The sequence below is a fragment of the Scyliorhinus canicula genome, chromosome 11 (genome assembly GCF_902713615.1).
Source record: "Scyliorhinus canicula chromosome 11, sScyCan1.1, whole genome shotgun sequence".
Taxonomy (NCBI): Eukaryota; Metazoa; Chordata; class Chondrichthyes; order Carcharhiniformes; family Scyliorhinidae; genus Scyliorhinus; species Scyliorhinus canicula.
Genome location: NC_052156.1, coordinates 42,057,570 through 42,080,386, shown reverse-complemented (window position 1 = coordinate 42,080,386; position 22,817 = coordinate 42,057,570). Strand labels below are relative to the sequence as shown.

The 22,817-nt window shown below is 44.1% G+C and overlaps 1 protein-coding gene across 11 annotated transcripts in view; it reads right to left on the bottom strand.

The window, feature by feature from the left end:
- Positions 1-22,817, bottom strand: part of slmapa (sarcolemma associated protein a) — a 287,081-nt gene that overhangs the window by 189,780 nt on the left and 74,484 nt on the right. For 10 of the 11 annotated variants that reach the window (XM_038812836.1, XM_038812840.1, XM_038812844.1 and 7 more), the window contains exons 3-4: positions 15,867-15,939; positions 12,281-12,317 (exon numbers count right to left, since the gene is read on the bottom strand). In XM_038812836.1, the coding sequence (XP_038668764.1) occupies positions 12,281-12,317; positions 15,867-15,939 (110 nt within the window). Of the gene's footprint in view, positions 1-12,280; positions 12,318-15,866; positions 15,940-16,083; positions 16,119-22,817 lie in introns of those variants that run through there. The other variant, XM_038812845.1, reaches the window with a different exon arrangement.

Sequence of the window (22,817 nt, the reverse complement as noted above, 5' to 3'; positions counted from 1 at the left end):
AATTTCATTAGTCTTCTTAATTATCTGCTGAACCTGCATAGTAACCTTGTGTGACTCATGCACTAGACCACCTAGATTCCTCTGCACCAGCTATTCTCAATTTAAGTAATACCTTGAGCTGGATTCTCTGCCTCGCCACATTTCAGGTTCAGCCCGCCGGCGGGATGCTCCATTACGCCGGCCAGATAATGGGGGTTCCCATTGTGGGGCAGTCCCATGTTGGGAAACCCCCAGGCTGCCGGCAAAATGGAGCATCCCGCTGGCGGAGAATCCAGCCCTTTTTTTTTTATTCTTCCTGCCAAAGCAAACAACATTTTTCCACATTATAATCCATCTGCCAGATTTTTTCCCACTCGCTCAACCTTTCTATAACTGCTAATCACTGTACACTGTGCTGCCCACATTTATTATTAGCATTAATAGATTCACACAAACCTGCCAGCCCATTCAGAATGAAAGACAATACCCATTTTAATGAAAGAAGCTGTTATAGAATTCACATTGTTACAAATGCTGGACTTTACAGATTGGTTGTGTTTTAAAGTATCATTGTTAACTGAGATAAAATTGGGAATTCCAGAAGCACGGCCTGGTTGCCATGGGCAAATTCAGATGGAAGCCTATCGAAATATTCAGTGACAGTCTTCACACCTGGGACAATTGCTTTTAAGACCCAAGAAACAGCAACTACTGCTGTTAAGAGCACTGAAAAGGTTGTTTTGTGCTAACAACCAAGCAGAATGCACATGAAAGTTGGTTTTATGTTTGAAAGGAAAGGGAAAGAACCAACCACACTATTGGGGATTTAAGGAACAAGGAGTTGCTGAGCTGGGCCTTATTGGCGAAAGTCGCATCCAAAAGACTTCAAATAAATTTTGAAGGACACTGGACATTTCAATGGAGGGAGAAGTGAACCTGCTGGAGAACTGAGATTAACACTGGACTAGTTATTGTAATGCTACACATTTGCAAGAAGTGCAGTGTACAGCAAAATCGATTATAAGATACATAACATGAATGAGGAACAGGAGTAGGCCATTCAGCCCCTCAAGCCTTCTCTGCCATTTAATACGATCATGGCTGATCTGATAGTAACATCAAATCTGCACTCTGTGACTCTCAATAACTTATCTGTAAGATCCAGGCGAGCAACCAGGAAGACCCTATGATGGATTGGAACAAAGGTTTTAGACTTATTCATTCCACACTCTACTCCCCAAGAGTCTCCGCTGCCTGGTATTTACTCCCCAAAGGGTCTTTCACGCCTGGCCCACACTCGGGCCGGGATATTTATGTCCCAAGGCCCCCTTGGTAAAGGGAGCAGTCCCGCCCCTTCATCTGGGAAAATCATACCAAGGTGAGTTGACGGGGAACCAAATGGTAAAGATCCCTTGGCCTCTGATCAGAGGTTATAGCCTCGACAACCTCATCACAACCCCAAAATCCACAAGGTACCATCAATGAAATTCCGCCACATAGACCCTGTCACCTGCGGAAAATTGACGGATGGATCTGGGTCAAGGACTTTCGCCCCAATGTCAGGTAGGACGAGGATCAGTTGTGTGTGCAGTCAACGTCCCATCAACAGCTCGGAAGTGGCGTTTGGCAATAAAACAAAAACCGTGTCAAACAGGTCTCCGGGGAACCGGAGGTTGTTTCCACATTCCCACTTTGAAAGTTTGTACCGCCCACTTGGCCAATCCATTGGATGGCAGGTGGTAAGGTGTGGACACCATTTATCCGTAGGAAATCCCCGAATTCCAAGCTGGTAAATGCAGTGCCGTTGTCCGACACTAAAACCTCTGGGATTCCATGGACGCTCTGGCTGAGCTTCTCAATAGTGGCTCGTGACGTCGTTGTCATTATGCAGTGGATGTCCAACCACGTGGGCATCCACAATCAGCAGAAACACTGAGCTTTGGAAAGTGCCCGCATAATCGACGTGTAGACGAGACCACGGCCAGCCCGGCCACTCCCATTGGTGGAGGGGCACGACAGGTAGAAGCTTCTGGTGTTCTTGGCACCGTGAACATTATCTTTTCACAGGGGCTTTTCACAGTAACTTCATTGCAGTGTTAATGTAAGCCTACTTATGACAATAAAGTTCATTATTATCTTGCCAGAGCCTCGATGTTTGTGTCAATCCTAGGCTACCAGACATAACTACGGGCCAACATAATTATTTTCGAGACCCCTGTGTGGCCATTGTGAAGGTCCTGTAGAATGGCGTCTTTCAGATACAAGCACGCCTAAACCCGACAGCAGAATACCATCACTATGCTGAGCTCTGCTACTGTTGTGGTGAATGTCTTCAGGTTGTCCGGGAGCGCCAAACAGCGAAATGTGATGGACCTAGGCGAACACTGGGTCAGTCTGCATCCATGCCTTAAACTGGGTCGTTGTGACTGGCAATGAGTCTATAAAATGCAAAGCCATGACTACGTCATCCGATGCAGCAGGCGCGGTAGCCTGGTTGGCAATGGGAGCGGCTGAGGGCGTCCGTGTGTTTTATCTTTGTCCCTGGCCGGTGGGCAAGGACATATTCATACGCTGCCAAAAGCAATGTCCAGCGCTGGATTCTGGCGGACGTTATGGGCGGGATCGACCGGTCTTCCTTGAATAACCCCAGGAGGAGTTTGTGGTCTGTGAAGGTGTGACTATACACATACTGGTGGAACTGCTACACTGCAAAAGCCACTGCCAAGCCTTCCTTCTCTGAGCATAGTTATATTCTGCCACTGCCAGGGAGCGGGAAGCAAACGCAATAGGCCGCTCTGTGCCGTCGTCTGTCCTGTGTGCGAGAATAGGTCCAATGTCATACGGTGAGGCATCGCAAGTCAGCAGAAGAGGCTTTGACGGGTCAAAGTGCGTCAAACATCGAGAGTTTTCGTTTCACATTGGTAAAAGCCGCCTGTTGCAGTGGGTCCCAAAACCATCATTGGCCTTTTTTTAAAGAGTGGTGCAATGGGCCCCATATGGTCACCAAATTTGGGATGAATTTCCCATAATAATTTATCAGACCTAAAAAGAAACAGAGTTCCCTCGGGTCCTTCAGTATGGGAGACTGCCAGATCACCCACACCTGATCGTCGACCGGGTGCAACCCATAGCGGCCACTCTGTAACTGAAGTAGACCATCTCTTAGGCGGGGAATATACACTTCCCCTGTGTGACCTGACCCCTGCTAACTCGAAGCGATGAAGTACGTCCACAAGATTTTTCATATGCTAACGATCTGATGACTCGGTCATTAGAACATTGTCTCGGTAAACCGTGACTTGTGGTAGGTTTTCCATAACCTTTTGGAATATGGCACGGGTGGGCAACACGAAGGGCAGCCAGGTGTACTCTTACAGGCCGCGGTGAGTATTTACCGTCAGATATTTCCATGAATCAGGGTCTAGACAAGCTGTAAGGCATGGCTCATATTGAGTTTAGTAAAAGTGCATCCCTCACTGAAGGATGTTGCTACACCAGTATCGGAACCATGCAATCGGCAAACTGCACTGGGCAGATGATCCCTAGCTGCTCTAATCGGTCCAGCTCCACATCCACTTTCAGCTTCAAGACATATGGAATGGGGTGGGTATGGAAGTACCAGAGGATCCATGAACATCTTGATGGTAGTCCCTCGGATAGTCTCCAAACCTTCCCTAATGACAGCTGGAAATCTTGCCAGCACTGCATCTAGGCCGTCGAAGCACATCTGGCACACTTACTGCCAGTCTAACCGGAGAAGCTTTAGCCAATTTCGCCCCAGCAGGTTGGGGCCCGTCCCTCGGACTACCACCAATGGGAGGTTTGCATACTGTTTCCCCCGTCTACCACCAATGGTAGATTTGCGGATCGTCACCCATACTCCACAGGGACCTTGGGAAGTGACGGCGATTTCCAACAGCTCACGTGCAAACGTGTCCTGTATCGCCAAATGTCGGATACCCAAAGGAACATGGTCAAATGTGCACCGACTCATCACGGACACTGCGGCCCGGTATCCAACTCCATGAGGACTGGGAGTCCATTGACCCCGATTATGATTTGGATCAGCGCCATTCTTGGCGTGTTGATGCAATGTAAATGTTGGTGGTTGTCTAAATCATCATCCACAAAATGGATCTGTCCATCGTAGGTGTAGCGATAGGCGGATGGGCTTCCCTTCTGATACTGCTCTTCTACTAGCGTATCTTCTAAGTGGGCCGGGGCCCTTCTGAGCGGGGGATCATTGACGCTGCCCTTCAGGAGCCTGCTGAAGATGGTCCTGGTCTCGGGGAGGGCAACCCCAACAGCGGGAGCCCAGAACAGCAGGGGCCGGGGGGGCCATTGCGCTCTGTTTTATGGGCGGCACAGGAGCACAGTGGGTAGCACTGTTGCTACACCAGTATCAGGAGCCCAGGTTCGATTCCCAGCTTAGGTCACTGTCTGTGCGGAGTCTGCACAGTCTCCCGGTGTCTGCTCCAGTTTCCTCCCACAAGTCCCGAAAGACGTGCTGAATTCTCCCTGTCCACCCGAACAGGCGCTGGAATGTGACGACTAGGGGCTTTTCACAGTAACTTTATTGCAGTATTAATCTAAGCTTACCTACTTGTGACAATAAAGATTATTGTTATAAAGATTATTACTATTGGCATCCTAGGTTCAGGACGCCCATCCCAAGCAGCTCCTGCACCCTTTGCTCTGCTCCTTTATTGGATCAGGCGATTTTGGCTGCCTTCTCTGTGGGTCTCGGCCTTGGGTCGCTGCATCCCAGATGCTGCAGACCAACTAGTCTCTGAGTGACTCCCAATGGAGTTGGGCCAAACTTGCAAAATTCGGCGAGCTTTTTCAAATGGCCCAGGAATTCGGACACCGACTCTCCCTGGTGGCAGTGTGGAAATTAAAATGTCTCACTATGATGGGCAGCATTGGATTCAAGTTGTTACTCACCAACGAGACCAACTCGGCGAACGAATGCGTGCCGGGCGAGCTCGAGTCGGTCAACTTTTGATGATGCTGTACGTGGTGGTACCACAGAACTTGGACAGGGTCACCGTCTGCCTTTCATTGCCGATAATGGTGTTGAGGTGCAAATTATACTGCACCCTCTCAATATATTGGTTCCAATCACCCGTCTCAGTGTCAAACACCTCCAACTTTCCATTAAGTGGCATACCTGTTGTCTGGTCCGGGGGGGGGGGGGGGGGGGGGGGGGGGGGGGGGGGCCCTCCTGGGGCCTGTTCGAAGTGGGCCGGGTCCTGAGGAAATGGCATCTCCTGCAGTTCCATCCCACCCCTAGCCGCCAGTGTAAGATCCAGGCAAGCGACTATGAAGAAACGATGATGGATTGTAACAAAATGGCTTTATTAGATTTACTCACTGCACACACTACTCCCCAAATGGTCTCCCATGCCCGGCCCAAATGCCGGGATATTTATGTCTCAGGGTCCCCTTGGTTAAGGATGTAGCCTCGCCCCCTCAGCTGGGAAGATCATACTCAGATGGGGCCACGGGGAACCCAATGATACAGACCCTGTGGCCCTCGGTCGGGTTGTAACACTGTCACTCCCTTGCTTACCGAAGTGTCTTTTGACATTGCTTCTGAAACCTTTTCAGAAAGAGTTTCAAAGGCTCATGATCCTGAGTGGAAAAAAATGTAATCTCATCACCATTTTAACTGGACAATTCCTTATTTTTGAAACAGTGACCCCTAGTTCTAGATTGTCCCACCAGAAGAAACCTCCTCCCCTCAACCACCCTGTCAAGACCCCTCAGGATCTTGTGTTTCAATCAAGTTTAAACTTGATTGTATCTAGATTGCAGCAGTTAGTAAATGCAAAAGTTCCTGTTCTTTAGTTTGGTGCATGAGTTTCCTGTTAATTAAATGTTTGACCAAAGTTGATTTTTAGTTATGCTATAGTTAAAATGTGAATATTGTCACATGGTTATGTCCATTCGTCATTTGGAAAATTCATCCTTTTCAAAATTATTGGTCTCTACAAGGGATCATAACAACATGAAACATCTTAATAGGATGGGAAAAAGCTGTTTGATAAATCAAGCCATTCCCTCCTATATACCATCAAAATAACATCACAGTAGTCACCTAACCAAAACTAAAGCTTCAAACTGATAACATTTCTGAAAAGATAATTCAAAGAGGCTACCTCCAAATCGTCTAGTCACATACTGAATAAAGTATCACAAGTGCTTCAAATCTATTTGTCTAATTTTCTGCCTGTAACCTTCAATTTCACTTCCATCCAGGTAAATATGCAAGAACAAAATACTGCAGATGCCTGAAATCTGAACTAAAATTAGGAAATGTTGGAAAAAATCAGCAGGTCTGGCAATGTCTGTGGAGAGAAAAACAGAGTTAACAGTTCAAGTTGATGACCCTTTGTCAGAAGCTCTGAGTATTTTGTGATAATCATTCAAATTGTTTAATGTCTCATCTGTCATCAGGATCTACATAGGAAATTGAATACACAAGGTCCCATGGCACTATTCAAAGAGCAGGAGAGTTTTTCTGATATCCTGGAGAAATTCTTCCCTCAACCACCAGCACCTAAAACAGATTAAATAATCATTGCTGCTTGTAGGGCAAAAGCACAACTAAAAGCCCTGATAACTTGAAACTATGTTATTTCTTTCTTTAAAAGAGCTTAGTGAATAAGCAGCAAATCTGATTCTAAATAAAATTCACTTGGGAGAAAAACATCAATTGCTAAATTAGCAGAAGGTCTTGTTAGGTACTGAAATAAATTAAATATTACAATTAAAATTAAAATTAGTGGAACATAATTTATAAAATAGATGTCTGAACAATCCATTTGCATCATCGGATTCAGAGGCCTTAAACTGCAAGAATTCGAGATTCCAGTTGTTCATGATGAAAAGAATCTTTAGTTTGCCTCATTCTGCTTACGCAGTTGCCTCAATGGTGGAACATTTCCTCCCATTGACAAGTGAAATTGTAAACATAATCTTCATATTTGCATTGCAGTTTCAATACAATGATCAGATTAACTCTTCCCCTCATTAAATGTAAGGTGCAAAACAGTACAGCTCTTTTTAAAAAAATACAGTGCACTACATTGATCCAATATATTAACAAAATATTCACTAGGAAAACAGAACTGTCACACGGAAGTACTTACCAATTCTGAAACTTTCTCAAGACTTCCTCTTGCATACGAAGGCTGGAAGCTGTTGGGTGACCAGTTCCATTGTTCAGAAGGGAGCCAAGAGAAATTGCCTCTTAGCTGAGGCAAGTACCTCCATGTGACAAACTTTTCATAATATTAGATACTTTTAATAATCTTTTAAAAGGAACAAAATCCTCCAGACTATTGTGGAAAAAAACCCACTGCAGAGTAATTTTCCATACAAAGGAGAAGCATTTGACCCAAGAATGAAGGTCCCAATTAACCCATTTTTGTGTCTGATAATGCAGCGCCCTAGTTTCATTACAGTGGCCAAAAATGGTTTTGATGACAAGAAGCAATTATTATTAATTCATCAGCAATGGAATGGTTCTGCACTTTCTGCATCTCACATCAACTTATTAATCTAAACATCCAAGCAACTCGTCACCTCTTTATTCACAGGTATCTATTTTAGTACTACCTATCAAAAATCTCATTAATGATAATCATTAACTTTGACTCCAGGTAACTCAGCTGACAACCATTTAATGTCACACATGATTTAAATTGCAGTATGGTGATATATTTAATTGATACAAATTAGAATCTCTATTAAAAAGCAACATTAAAAGTGTATGAATTGAGCCCAATCCCTCCAAAAGATTTACATTAACATTCAACCTAACAAAGTGTTTCTTGTGCCAGTACAATAATTACTTCATATTGTGAAATAAATGGTCGATTTTTTTTTTAATAAACATTTTATTGAGGTATTTTTGGTATTGTAACAAGAACAAAATAAACAAAGTACATGATACTATAAACATAGTGCAAAAGCCGTCTCCCTACCTTACAGGTCCCACCTTTATCAACCCCCTACTCGAAGCTAAACTAACTCCCCCCCCCCCCGCTGATGATTAATTTTCCGTGAAGAAGTCGACGACCGGCTGCCACCTCCGGGTGAACCCTAACAGTGACCCTCTCAAGGCGAACTTGATTTTCTACAAACAGAAAAAGCTAGCTATGTCCGATAGTCAGGTCTCCGACTTCGGGGGCTTTGAGTCTCTCCAAGCTTAATAATATCCGTCTCTGGGCTACCAGGGATGCAAAGGCCAGAACGTCTGCCTCTTTCTCCTCCTGGATGCCCGGGTCTTCTGACATCCCGAAAATCGTCACCTCTGGACTCAGTGCCACCCTTGTTTTTAACACCGTGGACATGACATCTGCAAATCTCTGCCACAATCCCCTAAGCTTCGGACAGGTCCAGAACATGTTGACATTGTTCGCTGGTCCTGCCGCACATTTTGTACAAGTAGACCTGGGCACTCTGCCTCGTCCCTCGATGTAATTTAAAATACCCCGAACCCAGCCGGTTCGTACGTACGCTCGCTACAGGCGCCTGGTAAAGCAACCGCACTCAACCAATAAAGCCCTCTCCAAACCCAAATCTTCCCAGCGCCTCCCACAGGTACTCCCACTCCACCCGATCAAAGGCCTTCTCCGCGTCCATCGCTACCACCACCTCTGCCTCTCCTCTCTCCGAGGGCATCATAATAACATTTAGAAGCCTCCGCACATTAGCCTTGAGCTGCCTGCCCTTAACGAATCCCGTCTGGTCTTCCCCATCACCCCAGGAATACAGTCTTCTATCCTTGTGGCCAACACCTTTGCCAACAACTTGGCATCTACATTCATAAGCGAAATCGGCCTACATGACCCACACTGCTCAGGGTCCTTCTCACGTTTGAGAATAAGTGAAATTGAGGCCTGCGACATTGTTGGGGGGGGGGAGCATTCCCTTCTTTCTAGCCTTGTTAAACGTCCTAAGCAGCAGTGGGATCAATATCCCTGAGAACTTCTTATAAAATTCCACCGGGTAGCCGTATGCCCCCGGAGCTTTGCCCGACTGCATACCCTTCAGCCTCTTGATAACGTCCTCCATCCAAATTGGGGCCCCCAACCCCTCCACCAGGTCCTCCTCCACCCTTGGGAACTTCAACCGGTCCAAGTATTGCCTCATCCCCTCCACACCAGCCGGGGGTTCCGGCTCATATAATTTACTGTAACATTCTTTAAAAACTTTGTTCACCGCCCCCCTGGATCCAAGACCATGTTCCCGTCCCTATTCTACACTCAACCAATCTCCCTGGCCGCCTCTTTCTTCCTAAGCTGTTGTGTCAATAGCCTATTCGCCTTTTCTCCGTACTCATAAACCCTGACATTAGCTACCCTCCAATCTTCAGGAACTGTTCCAGAGTCTACAGAATCCCGGAAGATGACAACCAATGCATCCACTATTTCCAGAGCCACCTCAAGCACTCTAGAATGCATATAATCAGGCCCTGAGGATTTACCTGCCTTCAATCCCGTCAATTTTCCCAGCACCAGTTCTCTACTAATATTGATCTCCCTCAGTTCTTCCCTCTCACTAAACCTTTCATTCTCCAACATTTCTGGTATCTGATTTGTGTCCTCTTTTGTGAAGACAGAGCAAAGTATGTATTCAATTTCTCAGACATTTCATTGTCCCTTATTATACATTCCCCTGTTTCTGTCTGTAGGAGGTCTTTACAAATCTGTCTCTTTACCAATCTCTTTCTCTTCACGTATCTGTAGAAACACTTAGTGTCAGGCTTTATGTTCCGTGCAAGCTTACTTTCATACTGTATTTTCCTCTTTTTAATCAGTACCTTGGTCCTTCTTTGCTGAATTCAAAACTGCTCCCAATCTTCAGACTTATTATTATTCTTGGTCAATCTGTATGCTTTTTCCTTGGCTCGGATACGATTTCTAATTTCCTTTGTAAGCCATGGATTGGCCCAATTACCCATTTTGCTTTTGTGCAGACAGGAATGAACATTTGCTGCAGTTCCCCCATGTTTGCCATTGCCTGTCCACTGTCAATCCTTTAAGTAACTCTCCCCAATCGATCAAGGCGAACTCACATTTCATAACTTCAGAGTTTCCTTTATTAAGATTCAGTCACCTAGTTTCCCAACTCAATTACTTCACTCTCCATCTTGATAAAAAATTCTATCATGTTATGGTCGCTCATCCCTAAGGGGTCTCGCACAACCACATTAGGGATGATTCCCTTCTCATTACACAGTACCCAGTCTAAGATGGCCTGCTCTCTAATTGGTTCCTCCACATATTGGTCAAGAAAATCGTGCCGTTTACACTCCAGGAATTCCTCCTCTACGGCATTGTGGCTAATATGATTTGCCCAATTTATGTGCAGATTAAAATCACCCATGATCACCGATATTCCCTTATTACATGCATCTCTAATTTATTGTTTAATGCCAAACCCAACATCAGCACTGCAGTTTGGGGGTCTATATATGACACCCACTAAGGTTTTTTGCCCCTTGGTATTTCTCAACTCTATCCACACAGACCCCACATTGTCAGAGCAAATATCCTTTCTCACTATTGTGCTAATTTCCTCTTTAACCAGCAGTGCCACACCACCACCTTTTCTTTTATGCTTGTCCTTCCTAAATACAGAATACCCTGGAACATTCAGTTCCCATCCCTGGTCACCCTGCAACCACGTCTTTGTTTATCGCAATTATTTTGCACCCGTTTATATCTGCGCGATTAGGTCATCCACTTTAGTGCAAATGCTCTGTGCATTAAGGCACAGAGCCTTTAAGTTTGTCTTGTCACATGTTTGTCTTGCTCCCAATATTTTTCTCTTTTGTCCTGTTTGAATTTTACCCTTGGTTTCGTTGCCTATCACTTTTTAAATTTCCTTTTCTACCTTTTGTTTTTGTCCTTGCTCCCTCTTTCTCGGACTCATTACATAGGTTCCCCTCCCCCTGGCATATTAGTTTAAGCCCTGCCCAACAGCGCCAGGAAGCAACCCCCCCCCATTCTTTCTCTTACACACACACACACACACACACACCCCCCCCCCGGCAAGGACATTGGTTCCAGTCCTGCCCAGGTGTAGACCGTCTGATTTGGAATGGTCCCATTTCACCCAGAACCGGTTCCAATGTCCCAAAAATCTGAATTGCTCCCTCCTGCACCATCTCCCAAGCCACGCATTCATCCTATCTATCATGTCATTCCTACTCTGACTAGCATGTGGCACTGATAGCAGTCCCGAGATTATTACCTTGGAGGTCCTACTTTTAGTTTAGCTCCTAACTCCCCAAGTTCAGCGCGTAGGACCTCATCCCATTTTTTATTTATATCTTGGTTCCTATATGCACCACTAGAGCTGGCTGTTCACCCTCCCTCTTAAGAATGTCCTGTAGTTGCACTGAGACACAAGGCCATAAAACATAGGAGCAGAATTAGACAGAATTAGGCCACTGTCTTAAGACACTTCGTGATTTGGCCTCCACAGCCTTCTGCGGCAAAGAGGTCTACAGATTCACCACCCTCTGGCTGAAGAGATTCCTTCTCATCTCTGCTTTAAAGAATCGTCCATTTAGTCTGAGATTGTGTCCTCTGCTTCTAGCTTTTCCTACAAGTGGAAACATCCTCTCCATATTCACTCAGGACCCTTGCACCCGGGTGGCAACACACCTTCCTGGAGTCCTGTTTGCATCTGCAGAAACACCGGTCAACTCCCCTTACAAAAGAATCCCATATCATTATAGCTCTACCACTCTTTCATTCAACAAGGTCATGGTTGGTCTGATTTTAACCTCAACTCCACGTTCCTGCCTACTGTGATGATCTTCCAAAGTCAAATCATGACTTAATAACACACAGGATTTACATACCCTTTACCATTTTATGCTCTCGGTTGTTAATATTCAAATCCATGTGTTTACCAGAATTATATTTCAATAAATCAGCAACAGCCATTTAAGATAGAATAGTATCATAGAATTCCTACAGTGCAGAAGATGGCCATTTGGCCCATTGAGTCTGCACCGACCCTCCGAAAAAGCACCCTAAACTAGGCCCACTCCCACCTTATCCCCTTTATCCCACCTAACCTTTCCCACGATCAATGCCCCCCCCCCCCCCCGCGCCAACCGACCCCGTAACCCAGTAACCCTACCTAACATTCTGGACATTAAGGGCAATTTAGCATGGTAAATCCATCGAACTTGCACATCTTTGGACGCTGGGAGGAAATGTTTATTTTTAAAATCTTTACATGAAGAAAAATCTAAATTATAAAGGCCACTCACCTTTTCAACTGGAAGTGGTAGAGGAGCCTGGATGACACTAAAAGACAAGAGATACCATATAAGATAAAACTGCAAAAGCGACCTTCACTATCAAAGTCAAACTTCTTTAATTCCCTCCTGTGCTTGCGAAGAGTTTAGAATTAATACATTGGAAAGAGTACAGGTTTGAAAAAAATCATCATTAAGCAAGTCGCTTGAATATGTGACCTATTGGAAATCTGTAAATGCACTTTGCATATGAATGAGTTGCCCGTGGTGAATTTTCCTGCAGCAACTGAAAAATCTTCAACAGATGTATCAATGAGCTTTAATTATCATTCTCTGCTTTTCAATAGGGAAGCATAAAAGAACTAGAATTTATTTTCTGAAAAGTATGAATTTGACAAAGATTTCCAAGCCATTTAATAAATTACATTATCTAAGTTAAGCTATATTTTTATCATTACTCCAATCTGAGTGGATCACATTTGGTCCCATTAGTAATCAACATCTGAACTCAATTTAGCAATGACCCTGTCCTCGACTACCAATCATAAAGAAGCAGGGTAGAAGTCATAGCACCCTCTAAGGAGGAAGGAAGAAATAATAAGAAAAGACCAGAAAATCAAGATACTCTCCTGCTCCTCTTCAAATAGTGCCTCGTAATCTTTTACATCTACCAAACTTCAAAATGAAATTTCAAAACACAAAAGGACTGTCGTATATGAGAACGTTCCATTAATTTCCCTATAACTGGCAATTAGGATGATGAGCATGTGAAAGCACTGCAGGTGAGGTTCTGTTCAGAGTAGGGTTAAGGGGAATTGACAGAACAGAGTAAAAATTAGTTCAGTCTGCATCTAGTGTGTGCTGCAGCTACTCGATACCAACACCAAGGAAGCTTACACAGCAAAGTCATCCATTTCCCACTGCAAACATTCTATACAGTATATTGAAAGAAACAGACAATATTCAGAGCTAAATTAATTTGCTTTGATTGAAATAGAGATCAAACTATCGTGAAGTTAATTCTCAAAATAAATTGGAGTAAATAATCTAGAGTTAGTATTTGATGTTTGGCAATGTAGAATGTTGAAATTAATGGTTACCATCTGTTAAATCTCCGTTTTCTTGGAGAAAAGAAAATTAACGGTAAATATCCTTCATAAACGATACCTTGTTAAGAAGGAATATCTCCCTCTTTGTACAGTAGTTATTACGCAAAATAGTATCAGCACTGAAAGTAACTTCAAAAAACGGGCATGGCTGAAAATTTCCTGGACCAGCCAAACAAATAAAAATAATGAAAAGACAGCATTCCAAATTAGAAACAAAAAGGTACCAGTTATGTGACAATTATGAAGCAGCAACCTGTCAATTAAAAATATTAGTGAAGCTGCACAGCACTTCTTATGAAAAAAACAATTTCAATTTGCCATTTCTCCATCTTGAACTCTCAATAATTAAATATACTCACATAAATAAACATAAATAAAAGAAGTACTGTGCAGATATTAAACTGTAGTTCACTTTTATAAAAGTACGCACGCTGGAATTAAAATGTCTGCCTGCCTAAGAGTAAAATATACTGTATTTGACATCTGACATCCATCAATGCGGCATTGCAATCATACTGCTGAAGCTTTGAAGAAAAGATTAGTTCATATAAAGAACAATGCTGATTAAGCACAAGGCAAACAAATTTAGATTATTCCCATGCAAGGCACATATAAAGCAAGAATGCTTTGTGGGCGACTACAGAATGTCATTTCTGTTTCATGAGGGAGGAAGCGGGCACAACATAAGACGGAGAAAATGTGAATTCAGTTCTGACCATTTCTTCATTAGAAGAAATGCAATGTATCATTAAAATCAAATAACTAAAATAACTCCTTTTGCTTTAAATTTTTGATGAAGCAGTTACTTTATTATCCACAAGGGCACACGGTGATTTTTCACCATTATACACAGGTGCTTAGACAAGTCCCAAATTTAAATTGCTGAGATATTGACAGAATATGAGTGATGGTACCTCAAGCTAAGAAAAGGTTAAAAAGCTTAACTCAGCTTCATGGTTTGAAAACAGCACTAAATATTTCAGAATACGGGTTCAACTGTGTTTTCCTTTCAGCACTAAATAAAGCATAGTGTTGAATGCCTAAAGTTCAAATTCCGGAGGTCCATATTGAATTGAATATCCAGCACACCAGAAGACGCACTGCTTCCTGTGGAATTGCAATAAAATTAAATGGTGCACTGAGATAGGTGCACAAATCATATTTTGATAAATGTATAATCTCTTCTAATCAAAAATACTGCAATGAAATAATTACAGACAAAACACAACTCCTCACGTCATCTTGAAGGAGTCAACATTTTTAACTCCTTAGTTTCGCTAACCTTTGTCTTTTGAAATAATGTAGTCAAGTTGCCATTCTGTAAATAAGAACCTCAATGATGTGTTTTGCTAATCTTATCCTCACCTGCACTTTCCAGCAAGTCCTTGTAGGGGGAAAATTAGCTAGGAACAGAGGGAATGATAATGTAGAAGTTAGCGCATTACATAGTTTTACAGCTGATGTGGAGTGCTCACATAGTAGGGAGGTTAAGTTCTGTCAAGTGTGTAATAGGGCAAAATAGTGATGGATATAGAAAACTTGAATCGCAATTCCATCTAATAATCTCAGGTCTCAATTTATATGGCAGACAAGATGTCTACATACTGTTTTTCCATAACAAATGTTGGCATAAGTGTCAATTCAAACTATTGTAGAGAAATAATAGTAATTTCCACAAGAAATTCATGTCATATACAAGGTGTCATAACTCTTTATGCATACACATAAACACAGACATATATACAACATGTATATATAATTCTACAATACATACAGATGGATATTGAGATAAATAAAACTTATTCAGTTGACTAAATCAGAATAACTTGATATTAATTAAATGTTGAGTCTTGGCAGTTTGGTGATCATTTGAATGCTAACATGGTCCATTCAATTAGATTGCCTCTCTTATGTTTATTAATATGAATAATTGGAAATGGAACAAATATCACACTCAGATTATTTCTCATGAATACTCATAGAAACAATTGATTAACTTTAATATGTATTCATGATGTCAATTACATCTTTCTTAAAAAACCTTGGGAGAAAAAAATCATTTTTACTTTCCCTCTTTAGTGGAAATTACAAGTTACAGCTTGCAGAGAATTATTCAAATACAGCTATCTCCAAAAAAGGCCAAGCTATACACTGAAAAAACAGACGCTTTAATAACCAGTTACAAACCAAATTTAGAGTTAAAATTTGAGGTAACCTATTTTGCTTTTACTTCCATATTAGGCTTGTCAAAACAAACATTGATTTGGGGAAAATAAAAACCAAAAATACTTCATACTGAAAGCTGAAATATAAAACAGGAAAAATGCTGGTGACACAGGTTAGAGGAATAGAGGATGATGTCTTGCTTAAACTACACACAGCTAACAGAATAAAAGCACGTGGAGCTAATAAACTTGCAGGGTTTTAAGAAAGTTGTACCACAAACACAATGCACACATATCCCAACCACAACTGTTGGACATACTTACTCAGATCTTCGTCGGCCTTCCATACCATCTGGCATAAAGAGCTTGACTGTAGATACTATGCACCCATGAGTCACTGAAAACAACCATTTAAAAATCAATACAGTATTTAAAACTGAAGACTAAAATTTAGATGTGAAATTAAATATACTAATCATACAAATATTCTTTAAATTTGCAGCTTAGAATTGGCAATTGGAAGTTACTTTATCTAACGTACAGATATTTGCGTTCAACACAATCTTGAAATTAGGTAATACTTATTTCCTCTTTAATGTATTGCATTAGCTGCGAAGAATTGTAATTTTTCTTCCTTCCTGTCACGAAAGAAAAACAGTTTCTTTTTGAACAGGGAGGGGGAGGAGGAAATGATAAATGGAGGAAATGGAGGATAATAAAAAATGGCTCAGGCACTTCACAGAGCAAAAAGGACTGAACAATGCACCCCGACAGTCATTTTAGTGGAGAAGATGGAAACCTTGGTTAAAAAAATAAGTTTCAAGAAGAATTTGGTTTTATTTGTGCTGTAATAGTTCTGTAAATCTAAATGACTCCAGGATTGTAGACAGTCAGAGGGCTTTCCAAAAAGAGCGCATACACTGATGGCCAAGATTGGAGGATCTAAGGCTACTCCTTAGACCCAAGACTGAAGGAGGTCATAAATGTTTCTAGGGATGGTTAGGGAAGGGCAACAACATGAAGAGTTGACCAAGGATTTTAAATTCAATATCATGGGGAAAAGAAAAACAGTGTATCTCAGCAAGTAAAAGACTGCTGGGTTTTCAAAACACTGCAGGACAGAAAAGAGGGAGGGGGTGGAAGATTTGAAGCTAGCAAGTAGATTGTTGATGTAAAGTCTGGAAGTGATAAAAGTATAGATAAGAGTTTGGTTATACTGGGGATAAAAGTATGAGTGCAGGTTGAAGTAAACTATTAAAGTAACGGTTGGAATGGAGTTTAAAACTTAATTTGCTTTGAATTTTATGCCAAAGCTTTATATTGTGTGATTCAGCCTGGGGATAGAAATTGAATCAGTGGTAAGGGATTCAAGTACTCACATTATGTTCCAGTCAGCTATCAGCCCCATGCTTCCCAACCACCCACAGGGCATCCCCAATTTCAATCACTGCACTATTATCGGCTGTGCTTTCAGCTGCCAAGGCTCCAAGCTCTGGAATTCCCTCCCTAAACCTCTCCGCCTCTCTAAAGAACAGACTCTTATCCTATCCCACGTTTGGAGGAATGAATTGAGAAGGTGGGACAATCAGCTTTTATTACCAAACTGGATTTACTTAAAGGTTACTGGCGGGTACCTTTATCCGAAAGGGCGAAGAAGATTTCAGCTTTTGTACTCCAGATCGTACATACCAATTCAAAGTTATGCCATTTGGCATGAAAAACACCCCAGCCACATTTCAACGGTTAACTAACAAAGTCGTTTCAGGATTACCCAATTGTGTGGTATACATCGACGATCTGGTAATTTTCAGTCAGACATGGAGATAACATTTAAAGCACCTGATGGAGTTATTCGATCAACTTCAGGAGGCGGGTTTGGCGGTAAACGTAGCCAAAAGTGAATTTGGAAAAGCCCAACTCAATTTCCATGGCCATACAATCGGACAGGGTCGAATGGTCACACGGGATGTGAAAACAAAAGCTATTGGGGAGTTTCCAATACCGGTGAGACAAAGAGAAGTAATGCGATTTCTTGGCATGAGTGGATTTACCGGAAATTTGTGCTGAACTTTAGCAGTGTGGTCGCTCCACTAAAGGACTTGCTGAAGAAACGTTGCAAATTTCAGTGGACAGCGGAATGTCAACAGGCATTTGAAGGCCAAAAGGCTGTTTTAACCAATGCTCCTGTGTTGGAGGCTCTGTGATAGATTGAACTGAAGTATCTAACCTTAAAAAGAAATGCCGAGGTGTAGAGAAATTGATGGATCGTACAGAGACCTTCGTGTCCAAAAAGAGACTGTCAATCAAGAGGGATTCCAGTTGGAGGAAGAAGAACTAAATGGACTAGGTTATTGTAAATGTTTGCGGGTTTTGTTTTGCTAAACAAAAAAAATATATTTACTGTCACTGTTGTTTAAAATGAAAGTGAAAAGGTGAAAAATGAAACCATCTTAAAGTTGATGGTTTAATTTATTTTCTTCGGGGGAGGTGTCATGTGAGAGACCCTTTAAGAAAAGTGTGTTTTATCAAATGGCTTCAGTGATGTCATTGTGCGGGAGGAGCTGGAACATGATTCTGCTTTTTATTTTCGTTTTGAGCTGGAAGCTCTTTTTGGCTCAGTGTTTTAGTATCGCTTTCAGTTGGAGAGCTGCATTCAAACCAAGCAGAAATATACTGGTCTCTCTTTGTATGTTAAACATAGTGTTTAGATCACTTGATAATTTAAAAGTGATAACTGTTCTCTGTAAACAATTCAAACCTACTGATTTCGTTAAAAAGTGTTCTGGCTACTTCCTGTAACAGACATTTGGACCTTTTTCCCTCGACTTTTCTTGGATTTATGGAATAAATCGGTGAACTGCGCAACAGTCAGGAGGTTTCCCTCTCTTGGACCAGAAGTGGCCGTGTGAAATGACACAGTCCTGGTAGCGAGAAGCAAGCGGAGCTGGTACCGTGGGACAGGACGGCGGAGGGCAAGGGCAGAGGAGAGACGTCACAGCGGTTGACGGAGCAGCTGGCAACGTTTTTTGAGGATTGCTTCGCCAAGCTGAAAAAGGATACGTTGGACCCGATCAAGGCTTCGATTGATCAAGTATGAATGCTTTAGGAACATAGACATACAGTGCAGAAGGAGGCCATTCGGCCCACTGACTCTGCACTGACCCACTTAAGCCCTCACTTCCACCCTATCCCCGTAACCCAATAACCCCTCCTAACCTTTGTGGACACTAAGGGAAATTTACCATTACCAATTCATCTAACCTGCACATCTCTGGACTGTGGTAGGAAACTGGAGCACCCGGAGGAAACCCACGCAGGCACAAGGAGAACGTGCAGACTCCGCACAAACAGCGACCCAGTGGGGAATCGAACCCGGGACCCTGGCGCTGCGAAGCCACAGCGCTAGCCACTTGTGCTATCGTGCTGCCCCTTTTGTATTTTTTAAATGTCCAGCATGAAAATCACACGGCAGAACATAGAACAGTAAGCACACAACAGGCCCTTCGGCCCTCGATGTTGTGCCGAGCATTGTCCGAAACCAAGATCAAGCTATCCCACTCCCTGTCATTCTGGTGTGCTCCATGTGCCTATCCAATAACCGCTTGAAAGTTCCTAAAGTGTCCGACTCCACTATCAGAGCATATGTGGTGAGCCTTGATGCTTTATGTAATCAAATACTCTATTAGCAATTGCTATCTCCCCTTATATATGAAAAAGTCTTGAATCAGGAGACCCACGGGAAAGTGATACAGGAGATTGAATAAAAGTTATCTGACCAGGAGGACTATATAACCGTGCTGGAGTACAAGGTGGATGTGTTGGACGACCGCCAGAATAATAATAATAATAATAATAATAATAATAATAATAATAATAATAATAATAATCGCTTATTGTCACAAGTAGGCTTCAATGAAGTTACTGTGAAAAGCCCCTAGTCGCCACATCCAGCGCCTGTTCGGGGAGGCCGGTACGGGAATTGAACCCGCGCTGCTGTCTTGTTCTGCATTACAAGGCAGCTGTTTAGCCCGCTGTGCTAACCCAGCCCCTGAAGAGGATGCAGGAGAAGCTGGAGCACCTGGAGAATAGTTCCAGGAGGCAGAACCTCAGAATTGCTGGCCTCTTTGAAGGCAGTGAGGGATCGGATGCGAGGGCATGTGTGTCGGACAGGCTGGAGAAATTGATGGGGGTTGGGGCGTTCCCTCGGCCCCTGGAGGGGGATAGAACGCACAGAGCCCTCGCGAGGAAGCCCAGGGCGAATGACCCGCCGAGGACCATGGTGGTACAATTTCACCGTTTTACGGATAAGGAACACGTCTTGCGGTGGGCCAAGAAAGAATGCAGCAGCAAGTGGGGGAACTGTGAGTTGCGTATTTATCAGGACCTGGGAGCGGAGTTGGCCAAGAGACGGGCTGGGTTCAAACGGGCACAGGCAACCCTCTTCAAGAAGGGGGTGAAGTTCGGGATGCTGTACCCAGCACGGCTGTGGGTTACACACGAGGGACGGAACTTTTATTTTGAGATGGCGGACGATGTGTGGACATTCATTAAAGAAAAGAAGCTGGAGCCGATTTAAAGGACATTTAAGCTGCAAAGAAGTTTTGTAGCGGTGGTTCGTAACACTGTACTGTTTAAAAAAAAAGATTTTATGTCGTTCTGGGTGAAATAATGGGCTGAGGTGATGGTTGGAGGACTCTGTCTTGCAGGGATTTGATGCGGGGGGGGTCTTGAAGTTACAGCTATTTTTTCGGGAAACTGGGCTATCTTTCAAGTGATTGTCTCTTCATTGGTTTATGTTAATTTCTTCTTTTTTTTTGCTGCAGTGTACTTACTGGGGAATGTGATGGTATTAAAAGGTTTATTCATGTGGGGGTGGTGGAAAAGAGGTTCGAACAATAGGGAGACAGATTGTTTAGCGCCGAGGCGGGGGTTATCGGGGTCAGCATGGTTCAGCTGACTCTCGGACGCGCAGTGGGGGTTGAGCAAGTGTTAAGCTGGTACTTGACCTGGGGGATGAGGTTTCTGGTGCTGTGGGGGTGGGGGGGGGGGGGGGCTTTTTTGCTGACAACAGGGGGACATGGGACATCCCTGCCTAGTCCCACGGTGGAGAGAGAAATATCCCGAGCTGACGTTATTTGTGCGGACACTCGCCTTCGGCTCCTTATACAGTAGCTTCACCCAGTCCACAAATCGTGGTCCAATCCAAAACTGCTCCAGAACTGCCATCAAGAACTCCCATTCTACCTGGTCAAACTTTATTTTGCTGTCCAATGCCACAACCACCTCTGTTTCCCTCCCCTCCGCCAGTGCCATAGCCATGTTCAATGCCCTCCGAATGTTCGAAAAGAGTTGCCTCCCTCTCACAAAATCTGGCTGATCCTCACCTATCACCTTCAGGAGGCATTCCTCCAGCCTATCTGCCAGTACCTTCGCCAATACTTTTGCGTCCACATTTAAAAGTGATATGGGCCTCACGACCCACACTCCATCAGATCCTTATTCTTCTTAAGCAACAGGGAAATCGATGCCCACCCCAAGGTTTGTGGTAACATCCCTCCCTATCGCCTCCTCAAACATCCCCACCATTAGTGGTGTCAGCTTATCCTCAAAGTTTTGATAATATTCCACCGGAAACCCATCCAGCCCTGCCATCTTCCCCGACTGCATCCTACCAATCGCATCTTTTATCTCCTGCTCCACTATTGCCCCCTCGAATGTCGCCCTGTCCCCCTCCCCAAACCTTAGGTACTCCAGCCCACTGAGAAATTCCTGCATCTCCCGGTCTATCCCAAATGGCTCCGACCATTACGACCTCTCATAAAATTCCTCGAACGCCTTATTAATCTGATCAGGAGACACTACCAGCTTCCCTGCCCTGTCCCGCACCTGAACAATTTCCCTTGTCGCCGCCTCTCTTCGAAGCTGACTCGCTGACATACTCCGCCTTCGCTCCATCCTCGTAAACTGCACCTCTTGATCGCCTCAATTGGCGGACCGTTATCCGTTGGTCACAGCTCGTCTGTAGTTCCTTCCCCTTTTCCAACTTCGCTGGATCCCCATCTTCTGCATACCTCCTATCTACCTCCAACGTCGCATCTATTATTCTCTGACGCTCCAACCTCTCCTCTTTATCCACCCTACCCTTAAACGAGAGCACCTCATTTCCCCCCCCCCCCCCCCACAATGCCTTTCGAGCCTCCCAGACAACCACCTTCGACACCTCCTCCGTGCAGTTAAAACCTACATATTCCTTAATTAGTTTCTCAATTTTATTCCAGAACCCTTGGTCCCCCAATATCTAAATTCCACCCCGGCCGCTGTACTACCGCCTTCTCCAATACCCTATTCACCCAATGCAGAGCATGATCTGATATTGCAATTGCCGAGTACTCCAACCTCGTAACCCCAGCCAGCAGCTACCTTCCCCACCACAAAAAAGTTCGATCTGCAAGTGTACCTTATGGACAGCAGAGAAAAACCCGTTCCCTCGGGTGCAGGAATCGCCCGAGGGTCCACCCCTCCCATTTCCACCATTAGTCCAGTCCATGCCTTCGCGCCCCCCCCCCTATTTCCACCATTAGTCCAGTCCATGCCTTTGCGCCCCCCCCCCCCCCCCCCCCCCCCCCCCACCCCGATGGGACCAGCGAGCGTGGCCGTGACCTGTACAACGTTGTTTCCTGCATCAAGTTCCAGTCACCCTCCACTATCATTTCGTGTGAATCAAAGTCAGGGATGGCACCAAACACCTTCTTCACGAATCCTACATCATCCCAATTGGGACCATACGCACTTACCTGCGCCACTAACCTCCCCTCCAGCGCCCCTGTCACAATCACATATCTATCCCCTCTGATCTGCAACCACCTTCGCCATCTGGAACCGTACCCTTTTGCTGACCGCTACCCCTCGAGCCTTTCCATCAAATCCAGAATGAAACACCTGGCTAAGCCAGCCCTTTCCCTGATCCTTCACCCTCAAGTCATTGCTATGTCGGCCTTCAAGTTTTTAAGATGCGCAAGCACCCTTGACCTCTTGACTGGATCTCCCAACCCCCTCACTTTCCACGTGACTATCCTAACCAGGGGTCACTCACCCTCCCCCCTCTCTTCTTATCCACCATCATACGGGCAGCACGGTGGTTAGCATAAATGCTTCACAGCTCCACGGTCCCAGGTTCGATTCCCGGCTGGGTCACTGTCTGTGCGGAGTCTGCACGTCCTCCCCGTGTGTGCGTGGGTTTCCTCCGGGTGCTCCGGTTTCCTCCCACAGTCCAAA